Raw genomic sequence first — 12,763 nt, 5'->3', positions numbered from 1 at the left:
GACTTTTAACAAACTCACTTACAAACATTTTTGGTTGACATGGCTACTGGAAACAACGTGACATTAGTTTCTTAAATATTATTGAAGATAATGAGTTACATTTTTGAAGACTTATAGACAATTGAATACCTTTTCCAGTGATTTGGACAAAGAAAAGGATATGATTTTTTTGGAAATAATAGGTTTAAAAATAAAATTTAAATAAATTCTGGAAGTTTTTGACATACATGCGTTTTTTCTATTCCTAAATTTAATTTTACGGTTTTTGTAACTTTATATCAATAAGGGAGAGTTTTCAAAGAAAATTAAAAATTGTATGTTGACAGCTTATTAAATAATCAAACTGTGAATTTTTTACTGAAACCTTGCAAAATACCTTCAAAAGGGCTGGCTCTTTTAGGTGCACCCACTAGAAAAGTACCTGGCACTTTTCAGTACACCCACTCACATAAATACATCGCACTCAAAGGGTTAACATGTACTGCAAGTTTACAATACAAAATTGTAGAAGCGTGGTTACCTGGACTAGAATCTCTGCCACGAGCTTGCAAGTGTCTCTGGGCATTCTCTGCCAGTCGCTCGGTTACAGACTTGTGGGGCAAAGGCCCCCGCTCAGGATGGTGGAACTTGCACTTATTACCATAGGTACACTTCTTGCCATATGGACACGGTGGAGGAGGGTCTCCTCTGCGAGGCTGTATCCTTAAGAATTTGTCAAGAGTAGGGCCAGACCTCCCCAACGGATCATCGGGAGGCATGAATCTGGAAACACCAAAATTCTGTTGTATGAAATGTATTCATTGAAGAACATAAAAGAATACAACTTTTTATTACCAATAAATTATTATTATTAGCATATCTGGGTTTATTACTTCATTTCAATGTTCTTCTAGATTTCATGGTTTTTATGAAGAGCTAACATTTGTGGAGCTGTCCTTCTCAAGAAAGATGCTTATAACAAGGGTTGAATAATGTAAGAATCTATATAGGATTCTCTAAATATTTGGAAAACCCAATAATTAACAAATGGAATAAAAATAAAATTCTAAGAAAACTAAAAATTGTATTTTATTCTCATTACAAAAACCCAAAAATTTCAAACTACATTATTAGATCTATATTTTAAACTGATATATTTGGATAATTTTGCTCAAAAAACAATGCCCTAAACTTTTAACGTATAAAATAGATCAATTTGTATGATTCACATACCTATCATTGACAAAAGAATACATGAGCAGCCTTTCCTCGATGACTTTTCGATACTCTGGGTTTTCTGGTATCAGATCTCGGTAGTTATCGTTAGACACCACAATCCCATCCATTTCCGCTGCTAATTTCAGGATGTAACGATCGTCATAGCACTGAATCCTTTTCCCATTACAATGGCGAGAAGGTGTGAAAACTAAGATCTTTTCACGCTCCAATTCGTTTAGAATCTCTTGATCTGAAAAAAATCATTCAAACTCACTGATTTTTACAATAATGGTATTAAAAATTCAACTTAAAACTTTGAAATTTAACGTAATATTGACATATTTTTCTTATTCTGTATATTAAGCTTAATAAGAATTTTGACTGATTAAATGTACATGTGAAAAAGATAATAAGCCTTGTATGAAATGTTAGACAGTAAGAAAATTGAAATAATTTGTGCATTATAATACTACATAGTTATTTAGATCTAAAACTAGCTCTACAGATTTATCTATTATTACATAACTACATTCAAAGAATACATATATTACGTTACCTGTGATTGGATTATCAGGACGAGATGACTCCTTTCTCCACAATGGAACAAACACAGTGATTTCCTTGTGTCCTCTTGCTTTAAACCAATCAACACAGATTTTGATTCCTCGGCATGAAAATACAACCTTGTTTCCATGGCTGAAAAAATACAGATACAGTTGAGTAAATGTTTTTGCACTCGTCATTACATAAATACTTTAATCTAAATGTAATATTAACGTAAATACTGTATATTATGTAATTATTACGTTAATTGTCTTTCATAACCACTGAATTAAATAATGTAAATATAGTGTAACTAACCACACACGCACCATTTGTGGTTGCATGAGCCAGTCCTCACACTTTAGTATTTCATCTTTTTACTTGTATGTTCAAAAGTTAGACTTTACACAAAATAGTAAAAAGTGATTAGATGTGTATTAGTCATAATATAACAGGAGGTATAAATAAAAAGCAGAAAATACCCTCTTAAGTAAATACTACGTAGTATTGGAATTTTTTCTAAATAAAGTGAATAAGAAAATCCTATTTCTCGGTAGAAATACTTAGGCCTGCCCAGATTTTTTTAAAGAATTGATTACTATACAATATTTTTTCCTGGGGTATTTATTCCATTTGTTTATTCATGTTTGGACTTGCCAACCTCCCCCTCTGCCAACCTATAGTGCGTCGACAACATGCCATTCTCTCATGTTCACAAATATCCATCGCTAAAGAGTCTATTCATTGAATTCATGAAACCTGTTATAAGGTAAGGATGATGAGAACACACAATCTTATGCACAAATATCCATCGCTAAAGAGTCTAGGTTTTAATATTTTTACATTCGTGAAATCTAAAGTGCTGATAACAGATGGAAGTCCAAACATGCTTGCCATAATAACTGATTGTTATTGATTTGTGTAATGAAGCTGGAAATTTCATAGTGATTTCGCTCGGATGCAAATGTAGTTCATTACAAAATGAAAAAATTCACCGGCAGTCAAATGTTCAATTCTAAAATCAGCTACTCAGATTTGATATCATGGATCGGTGACCGCACACAAAAAACTCTTTACAGCAGGCTTTTTGCTCACGAACTTGCATGAATATTTCCATGTCATTGACTGATCCGTACCACTCCAGAGAAATTAAGAAAATACTACAGGTGGGCAGTAGATTTTAACTCTTATTCACATAAAATTAGAGAAAAGACCACGGCATCCAGAAAAAAAGGAGTGAATTATATTCCTTATTATTACTTTTCATTTCATTCACTCGAAACGAAGAATATTCTTTGAAATAAAAAAAAAGAACTTTCCACTTTTTATTAACACTATCCATTATATTATTTTTTAAATAAGACGTTTTCTATAATTCTCCGGAAAATTATAAGGGAATAAACATTGCTAATATCGAGTAAATCTCAAGGTCAGTTTACAACAAAGATAAATGTGATTTGTCAAAGAAATAGTCTCTTAAATTATCCAACATATAAAAGACAGCAACAACAATGAATTGAGAGAAAATGTAATTTCTCACAGGACCTATCTCTGAAATAATCAAACAAGATTCTGAAATACTCTTGTTCGGGAGTAGAAGACCAAGGCACTGACACAGTATTGATGAATGGAATAACAGTTAGATGCACCTATGTGATAAATGGAGTTGGTTGTCTCGTATGACAGCACAATTTCAACAGAGTGAGATTCCAAGTTATTGATGATCTGGGAGTACCACACATTAACATTTATAATAAACGTTAATATGGGTCTAATTTAACATATAGTAGATATTAACAGACTGCTCTATTATTTTTCGTGATCGAACAACGTTAAATATTAACTCGTACTTGAAGTCACTAATGTCTTAATTGTATATTAAATTGATTTAATAAGATTGTGTCATTAAAACATTATTAACTTTTGGTATATAGTGAGCTGCAGATACGTTACAATTTTATCAAAATTGTATGAACCATACTTTTTGAACAACAATGGCTCATTCATTTGGTCATCAGGCATGTTTACAAACATATCCTGATATAGATGAACGAATACAAGTTATATCATGACATATTCATTTAATATATAGACGCTGACAGGTAGCGAGAGCTACCAGGGCTCTGACCCGCATCGACATACGGCAAAAGCCGAACAGCAGAAGTACTATTGAGAAGTGGAGGCCCATCCCTCCACAGTCACAGATGACTGACTGACTAATATATAGGAGAACATTTTTTACTATTTATAACTTCAGCAGTCCCAAAATGAGAATTTCCACTGAAAAACAGTGTTATTTTTTATCGACCTTATATCTTCTATAAGTGAAAGGAAACAAAAACTATTGAGAGAAGGACGTGTTAGGTACAATCCTAACTGTTAATGAATGATAATTAGATGTTCTCGATTAGAATGCGAGTGGTACACACCTCATGGCGACATTGCTTCCATCAATAACAACAGGCCTGAGTCTGTAGGCGTCATCTGCAGGGGTGAGCAGCTCAAAGTCTGCCTCGTCTACACCCTCCACACTGGATCCTGAGCCCAGCCGAGGAGGTGTCTGGGCTCCCAGCTTTATCAGCTCCTGGAGTAAACAAACAAGAGCATTACATTATTTTGTGTGCATACATGTGGATGTGTGGGTGCCATTCAAGTATGAATGTTTACAAATGCTCGTACACACATATATTTTTAATTGGTTACATATATAATTAATTACTTTCTTAGTTTTTTAATCTTATGACTCCTATACACCAACAGAGGTTTTTATATGTTTTGAGCCAGTCCTTATTTTGCATTGGTACAGCACAGCAGTATTCTATATTATATATAATTACAGTAAACATCGATAAAAAAAAGTACATTTTACATATTAAATTTAGTTTATCAAATGAGTAAAAAATAATCCATAGTTTGTGTTTATTCAGAAAAAAGAAGAAATCAGCAAAATTAAAAAAAAAATATATATACAAAATTTTCTGTTGAACTTTATAAAATGTGTAATATATGTTTTGTAGTATCTATTTTGTAGTGTTGCTGTATGGAACCACAAAATATCATTTCAAGTAAATTACTACTTATATCTGTTTTTGAGTATGTATAAGTAGTTGGTTTTCCTGCATTTATAGGGAATTTCTTTTAAACTTTCCTAAATTTTTAAAGTGATAGATTCAGCATTCTACGAACTCACTGATGAAAATGTGCACTAGGGATATGTTTTGTTATGTTCACTTAAAACAAAAAAATTAAGAAACTCATTGCACTCAGTCCTAAAAGGATCATTACACTGATTCTGCAGACAGAATGTTCAGGATTGGTAAATTGTTGGTAACAACCGCTTCCTATCGAAATCCCATAAAGGGCACTATCTCAGTAATCTCCCTGAGAAGAAATGGAGGCACAGACTTGATTCTCGAAATCTGAAGTCAACGTCTGTCTGAGAGATCCAAGATCGTCAGTGACGAAAAGTTCAAAACAAATTCTTTGCATCATTTTGAGATCACAGACACCTTGACTAAATAAAAGTAATCTAGATGGAGAGTTGTTCTGATTATCTCACAAGGTGCACAATTGGAATGCATTACAATGTTTTAGACACAATCCCAAATCACAGTAGAGCAATCGAGTTTTCTACACATAACAGAAGAACGAGATTTTTTCGTGTTATATGATGGAAGGATTGATTGAATACGAATGTTGAATTCAGCTTCATTTCATCTTTTGCTTAATCCAGGAATTGTGTTGAAAAGGCATTCAACTGGCCAGCCAAAAACAAGTGATAAGAAAATTGAAGAAATCCGAATTTTACAAACTTCTATTAGTAGCCCAATCGATTGTCTGACGAAGTTATCATTTCAACATGCCCAAATTGATAGTCCATGATGTTATTCGTAAACAATGAGCCTTTATGCCTACAAAATTCAGTTAAGACATCAGATTAAACCCGCCGGTCACCTAAAGCGTACAGACTGTCGCTTTAATGCTCAATGAGATTAATGACAATCCCAATTTTATTAAAACATGGCTGTTCTCAGACAAAGCTACATTTCACACAAGCAGTATTGTTAATTGTCACAATTGTTGGATATGGGGTTTACAGCAGCCTAACATTGTGCAGGAACATGTGCGTGATTCGCCAACAATGATCGTGTGGTATTACGGTATGAAAATTTGTTCTTTTCTCTTCAATTTGATGCATTTAAATCGTAAATCCGGCTTTCTATTTCAGAGACCCTTGTATAACTCAGATAAGATCCACTGATAGCCAAACCTATCTTGCCATGGTTCTGGTTACTTTGCTAGTTACAAAAATGTATGGACACAGCTACAATGTATTTGACATTTGTATCCAATACGTTGTACTTTCTATTCATAAATACCTGCCATAAGTATAGTAATAAGTTTGTTTAAACAGAGATAAACTTTTATTTTTGTACTGCAAAGTAAATAAACAAAATTGTTGTATTGACAGTTTAATTCCACTGGCAATGATCATTGTCTGTCCTGTTTGGTAATCGACAAATATGACGTATCCAACAATCTGGAACAAAAACTCACGGCAAGTAAGTCGTTCTGGCCAGGATTGGGTCCCAGCTTCTGTAGGGCAGCTTGGACATGTCGTTCGGTGTAGCCGAGTTTGAGCCCGAACTCTACTTTGGCCAAGTATCCCTGTGGTGGGAGCGACACGTACTCGGCAAACTCGGCTCCCAGAGTGTCCGATGCTGTGCGAGACACGTCCTGGTGTCGCGGGAGCTCATTGTCCTGGTCAGAGTCGTAACTCGAGTCCTCCCCCTCGCCATCATCGCCCTCCGTCTCTCCCTCACACAAGGTGTCTACGAAATTCTGTAACAACACCAATGATCTCATTAACAGGGTTATCTTGCACATTATCTAAAATCAAACAGATAATCCACTATGTTAATAATACTGTGTGAATTGTTAAAAATTAACTTGGATAACACAGTTTGAATCCTTCGGATGGATTGATTTGTTCCTACAAACATATCAATGTCAAGATTAATTTATTGACGGCCTAGCAGTACAGACGGTTAAATGTCATGATCCGTAAAGACATTTAAATCCTGTTCAGAAAACTTGAATGGCTTTCTAAGTAGATACGCATGATTCAACTTAAAACGATTATTTCACACCTGCTGATAAGTATCAATACAGTGTATTACTTTACAGAGGTTCGATTTGAAAATGAAACTGCACATAAAATCAAACTTTCTGAACGCTTTTACCATTCTTTGTCTCATCAGGGGAAAAGCATGTGGGGCTTCACATGAGTACTGTAAAGTGTAGTAAAATATATCAGGTTCTGGAGCTTACCACTTCATATTTTAGACCTCTTCATCTTGAATTCATTCAAGTGAATAACTTTTTTAATAAACCTTTTGGTATTATATGAGTTATGTGAGTAAGCTTGATAATAAAATGAATGAAATATGAAATATAATATAGCACTCGGTATTCTTGTCAGATTGCATTATTTCGTTTAATCCATGACATATAATATTTCTATAGTATGATTAATCTTATGTTAGGACACATAACCATTATCTGAAAAAAGGTTGAAGTCAAAGTGACAGTTTAGTCAGGTCGCCACCTAACTGGAAATGCTTCCTTATTTAATTATTTACACGACCACATATGCACAAAAAATAGGCATACGCTTAAAGAAATATCACATTATGAATTTAGACTTATAGCACCTAAACATCACATATTTATAGATCACACAATATATAAATTCAATAAAGATTGAATCACAAAAAGTGGACTCAAACCCAGATCTCTGACTTGCAGAGCGGGAATGACAACAACACCAAAGAGCCTTTACTTTTTGCGATTCAATTATTTTATATTTGACCATTTCTGTCACATATGTGTTTAAATAACCAAACTAACATAAGACTAGAAGACCAAAAAACTCTCAAAAGACTTTTTAAATTCGTTAAATTTGTATTGGCCATTTCTTTCACATAAAACAAAAAAATGTGTGAACAGATCGAATATCTCTCATAGTTGACTAATTCAAGGTATTAAACAAGGAACACAATTAAATTATTCTGAAATAAAGAACATTAGTTTTGACCGTGACAGGACAATATGTTTGGTATGTATTTCGGAGCGAACGTTCCCGACGCGACATGACCCTGGTCCTGGAACCGGGCGATAGTAACGCTACTTGCAGTATCCGGCTCGCTCGCAGTCACCTACTGACCCGTCACTTCCTGGTCCGTCTTGCTCTCGAAATAGCGCTCGCTCCACATCGACCACGTCAGTCATACCGGTATACGTGGGTTCATCTTATTACAGACAGTTTATACTCTCAACTATTGAATATATATTACTAACACATGTGCATGTCTATTGATCTATATGTTCAAACGTATCACAAATTGTTGACTTTTGTAAAAACAAAATGCTAATTCCTTTCATGGACAGATGGTTATGATATTCAGTCGAAGAAGAAGCTCGACCGGAAAGCAATCTTGCAAAATGTTCAGTACACTACATGCTTTTGAAATTGTTCCTCCGGGTTTAGCCGCTAGCCAACAATTTGTTTACCAATAAATTTGTTTACTAATTTATTTCCTTAGCAAATTAAGCTATTGGCAACCGGTTGTGGCACTGTGCGTTCACAGCAAAACGATTGTGTTTAGCACCAATCGTTTCAAAACTGTAGCCGCCTTTCACAATATTCTAAAATTTGAATACCTCAATGACAACAATCACAAATTAAGAATGAATACGTAACGACAAGAACGCGAATATAGGAATATAAAATGTGCAATAATGTATAATAAACCCTCTTTGACTTGGATAAGTACTAAGTTCTGAAACGTTTGTCCAGAACCTTAGGAAGGTGGGATACAAGGAATATTAAATCAGGCTTTAAGAAAATACACGAAATCTTCATCGCTGGCAATAAAGACAAAGTGACCGTAGGAAAAGGCGAATTAAACCTTGACATTGGCTAGTACTTACGAATTTACGGATATTACCCCACTGTGTGACATTGCGACCACATTAATTACACTCAGGCCTCATTTTTATTTCTCGAGAAATATGGTGTCATTACCAGAGTCTGTCTGAAATATCATTCTAATGATCTTGTAGACGATGATGGGACTTGATGGGTTCCTAGAATGCATAGTCTCCAGCAGAAAGGTTACCATTTGTCATCCCTACCCGAACTCGGATTCATATATTCGTGCGGATGTCATTTTTTATATCAAGAACAACACGTCTGTGCTCTACAATAGGACGGCGATTAATCATCTGGAATCTCTACTCGAACATAGCAATGTATTATTCGTACTCCTGGAATTTTATTGGATCAAGAACCACAGATTTGAACTCTACATCAGGAAGGGCATCAATCACCTGGTATCTCTACTCGAACATATCAATGTATTATTCGTACTCCTGGAATTTTATTGGATCAAGAACCACAGATTTGTACTCTACATCAGGAAGGGCATCAACCACCTGGTATCTCTACTCGAACATAGCAATGTATTATTCGTACTCCTGGAATTTTATTGGATCAAGAACCACAGATTTGTACTCTACATCAGGAAGGGCATCAACCACCTGGTATCTCTACTCGAACATAGCAATGTATTATTCGTACTCCTGGAATTTTATTGGATCAAGAACCACATATTTGTACTCTACATCAGGAAGGGCATCAATCACTCTGGTATCTCTACTCGAACATAACAATGTATTATTCGTACTCCTGGGATTTTATTGGATCAAGAACCACAGATTTGTACTCTACATCAGGAAGGGCATCAACACTCTGGCATCTCTACTCGAACATATCAATGTATTATTCGTACTCCTGGAATTTTATTGTATCAAGAACCACAGATTTGTACTCTACATCAGGAAGGGCATCAACACCTGGAATCTCTACTCGAACATATCAGTGTATTATTCGTACTCCTGGAATTCTATTGGATCAAGAACCACAGATTTGTACTCTACATCTGAAAGGGCGTCGATCATCTGGAATCTTTAACCGAAAACGGAGAGAAATAAATACATCCACACTCCTTGTCATTGTGTTGGATCAAGAACCGCAGATTTGTACTCTACATCGGGACGACCATCGATGATCTGGAATCCCTACCCGAACACGGAGAGAAATACATATTATATTCGTGCCCATTGTCATTGTGTTACATCAAGAATCACAGATCTGTAATTAATAGCAGGTTGAGCATCATCTGGAATCTTTACCCGAACATAAGAAATCCAAAAGTATGTACAAATGCATTGCAATGCAATGCAATATGTAACTAAGATAGTGAAAGGCAAAATCGCAATTTTCATAATTTGCGTGCAAAGTAAATTATATTTGTGTTGGAATGCAAAATTAATATAATAAGAACCAGATCTGCGACACAAGTGTTTTTTATATTTATAATACATTTTAAGCATTCTCATTTGATAGTTGTTAGTACAGTTCAACTTGAATATGTTATTCAAGTATGTTCATTATCACTAGAATTTCTGCCACGATCTGTTTAAAATCTTTACATTCTACAAGCAAATATTACTGTATATCACTACTCGCTTGGAGACAACCCTACTTTGTAAAAGTGGTCATCTTATAATAGTACTTTAAGGCCAGTAGGGTATAGCCTAGAGGTTGAAGAGCACCACGGCCTGTTCCTACTGAGCAACCCCAAGCACAATTCCTGGCACCTCGCGTAGACTACTACAGGAGGGGGTGTCAAGGTGGCGATGGAATGTCAGGTGAGAGATGGCCAGTTGTTTACACGGACCGCTGTGAGTAAGCACGCGGTTGACGTCAATATAAGCAGGATACATAACAATTCAAGGCCGGAGAACTTGCATCTAGCCCTAGCCCACTCGCCTGCCGTCCACATCTGCTTACGTGCTGCTATCCGACCTCTTTGTTCCACAGCTACATATTGTCGATCTGTATTGCCTTTCTTTGGACAAATTCCTCGTCATAACCAGCAATGTCCAGAATCAAGAAGATATCAAACAATAAGCATCATTGTTGTATATCTCTGCATATTCTACCAATCTCTGGTGCTGCGATTGAGATCTAAATCGGACCTAATACATACTTTTACTATTCTACATCAATATACTTCATAGTGAATCTTAATTCATACAGATTCAGTATCTATTAATTATACCGTGTAATGACAACCTAGGAATTTCTTTGTCTTTAAAACATGTTCTTCATTATGGAATAAAACATACAATAGTTGTATTTCTGAAATTAAAAGAATAAATATCGATTACTTTTTCCAGCTTTAAACACCTTTCACATATTTAACTTCACTTATAAAAACAGGAAATTTCAATTGGTTTCGTAAAATTGAAAAACATTGCTTATTTTAAATATTTTAAATTAGTAACTTTAAGCCAGCAGACTTCAATATGAAAGGCAAGCGTTTATTTGCCTTTAAGAAAATTCATTCATTATGGAATAAAACATATAATATCTGTCTTTCTACAATTAAAAGAACAAATATCAATCACCTTTTCTAGTTTTAAAACCCCTTCACATAAGTAACTTTACTCATAAAACCTGGAAATTTCAATTGCTTACGTAAAATTAAAAAAAATGCTTATTTGAAATAATTTAAATCAGTACATTTATTAAAAAAACTGGCACATTTTTATTTTGGATTTAACTAAAGAGATTTCATAAAAAACAAAAGATCATTCTTATAAAAGATTAGTAGATTCACCTAGAGGAGAAGAATAGAGGAGGAATAGAAACCTACGTACTCAAGACCTTTCATTTTCGAGGTTACGGCGTAGCTAGCCGAACCTTTACAGTTCGAAGAATCGCCGAAGGACAATACTTGGAACGACGCCGTTTTCCTTGCCGCCATAATATTAATTCATTGTTTCATATCGAAGCACTGCTAGAAATAATGGATATATTCACATTGGTATAATATATCGCGTACAATACATAACTATACGTCCCGGACTTTCCTGCCTTTGATCACGAAGGCAATCTCGTGTTTAGTCATTCCATGTATGTCTTCTATGGTTTTATTTTGTACCAAATCTTTCAGTGCCAAATTCAACGATAGGTAGTTGTTACAACATGTCCAGAGACGCAATGCTAGACATTATAACTGTAAAATGCGTGTAGTATACTCTTGAGACGAAAATAGGTTGGGCTTCCAAAAACTTTCATAGAGAACCTCCGACGCATAACCATCTCTCGGCGTGGATTACTTTCTAAATACAAGTGACAGACGTGTTTCGTCACCTGCGACGCGACGCAGCGTGTCAAGGATGTGTTCTGTCGCAAGTGAGGTTAGGTCCTCAACCTGCCACAATCACGTCCACGAGTGTACAGTGCTGTATTTTGACACCCTCACTCACATCCCGGACGTGACAACTTGCGAAAGTGGCTTAGCTCTGAAAATCCCGATGCAGTTTGAAAGTCTAGTGAGAGCGTCGATACTTTCTCCCAGAGTACTTTCTTTCTGGCGTTTGGGTCCGGCTTGGTACGGTCCCCGACCGACGCCGCGTGGCGCAACGCTGACCATCTCTTGGGCAAGGAAGGCAATTCAATTCACAATAAAAACTAATCTAAATCTTCTTTGACGTTCAAAAATCCAATTCGGTTGGGATACTCTCCAAGCTAGTTTTTTCCAGAAAAATATTAATCCTCAAACTCAAAACTGTAGTAATTTTACTTTTACTTCTTTTTCAAATACACCATGAGATTTTAGTATAATGGATTTGAAATCATAGTCAAAAATAGGAAATTATTGATCAAATTCCCAACTCCTAGAGTAAGAATCTCTTTGGCCACTAAAGGCTTGAATGTTACAAAAGCTCGGATCAGAAATATTTGTAGTGATGAAACAAATTTTGAAATCACTTGCCGCAACGGAGTAGAAATTCAAATTCTTTGGTCTTTAGTTTAAGGCTCTGATCAGAAAGATGGACAAATTATAATGATTAGATACATTTTGGGAATTAATTTTGCTGCAAAGAG

The 12,763-nt window shown here is 35.3% G+C and overlaps 1 protein-coding gene across 2 annotated transcripts in view; it reads right to left on the bottom strand.

Annotated features, from left to right (window-relative positions):
- Window positions 1–12,763, bottom strand: part of LOC124363087 (endoribonuclease ZC3H12A-like) — a 67,848-nt gene that overhangs the window by 4,292 nt on the left and 50,793 nt on the right. For both annotated transcript variants that reach the window (XM_046818188.1, XM_046818189.1), the window contains exons 2-6: window positions 6,298–6,582; window positions 4,170–4,324; window positions 1,754–1,893; window positions 1,213–1,447; window positions 521–762 (exon numbers count right to left, since the gene is read on the bottom strand). In XM_046818188.1, the coding sequence (XP_046674144.1) occupies window positions 521–762; window positions 1,213–1,447; window positions 1,754–1,893; window positions 4,170–4,324; window positions 6,298–6,582 (1,057 nt within the window). The remainder of the gene's footprint in view (window positions 1–520; window positions 763–1,212; window positions 1,448–1,753; window positions 1,894–4,169; window positions 4,325–6,297; window positions 6,583–12,763) is intronic.

The sequence above is a fragment of the Homalodisca vitripennis genome, chromosome 5 (genome assembly GCF_021130785.1).
Source record: "Homalodisca vitripennis isolate AUS2020 chromosome 5, UT_GWSS_2.1, whole genome shotgun sequence".
NCBI classification, from domain to species: domain Eukaryota; kingdom Metazoa; phylum Arthropoda; class Insecta; order Hemiptera; family Cicadellidae; genus Homalodisca; species Homalodisca vitripennis.
The sequence above is the reverse complement of the archived record's forward strand: the minus strand, read 5'-3'. Positions and strand labels throughout refer to the sequence as shown.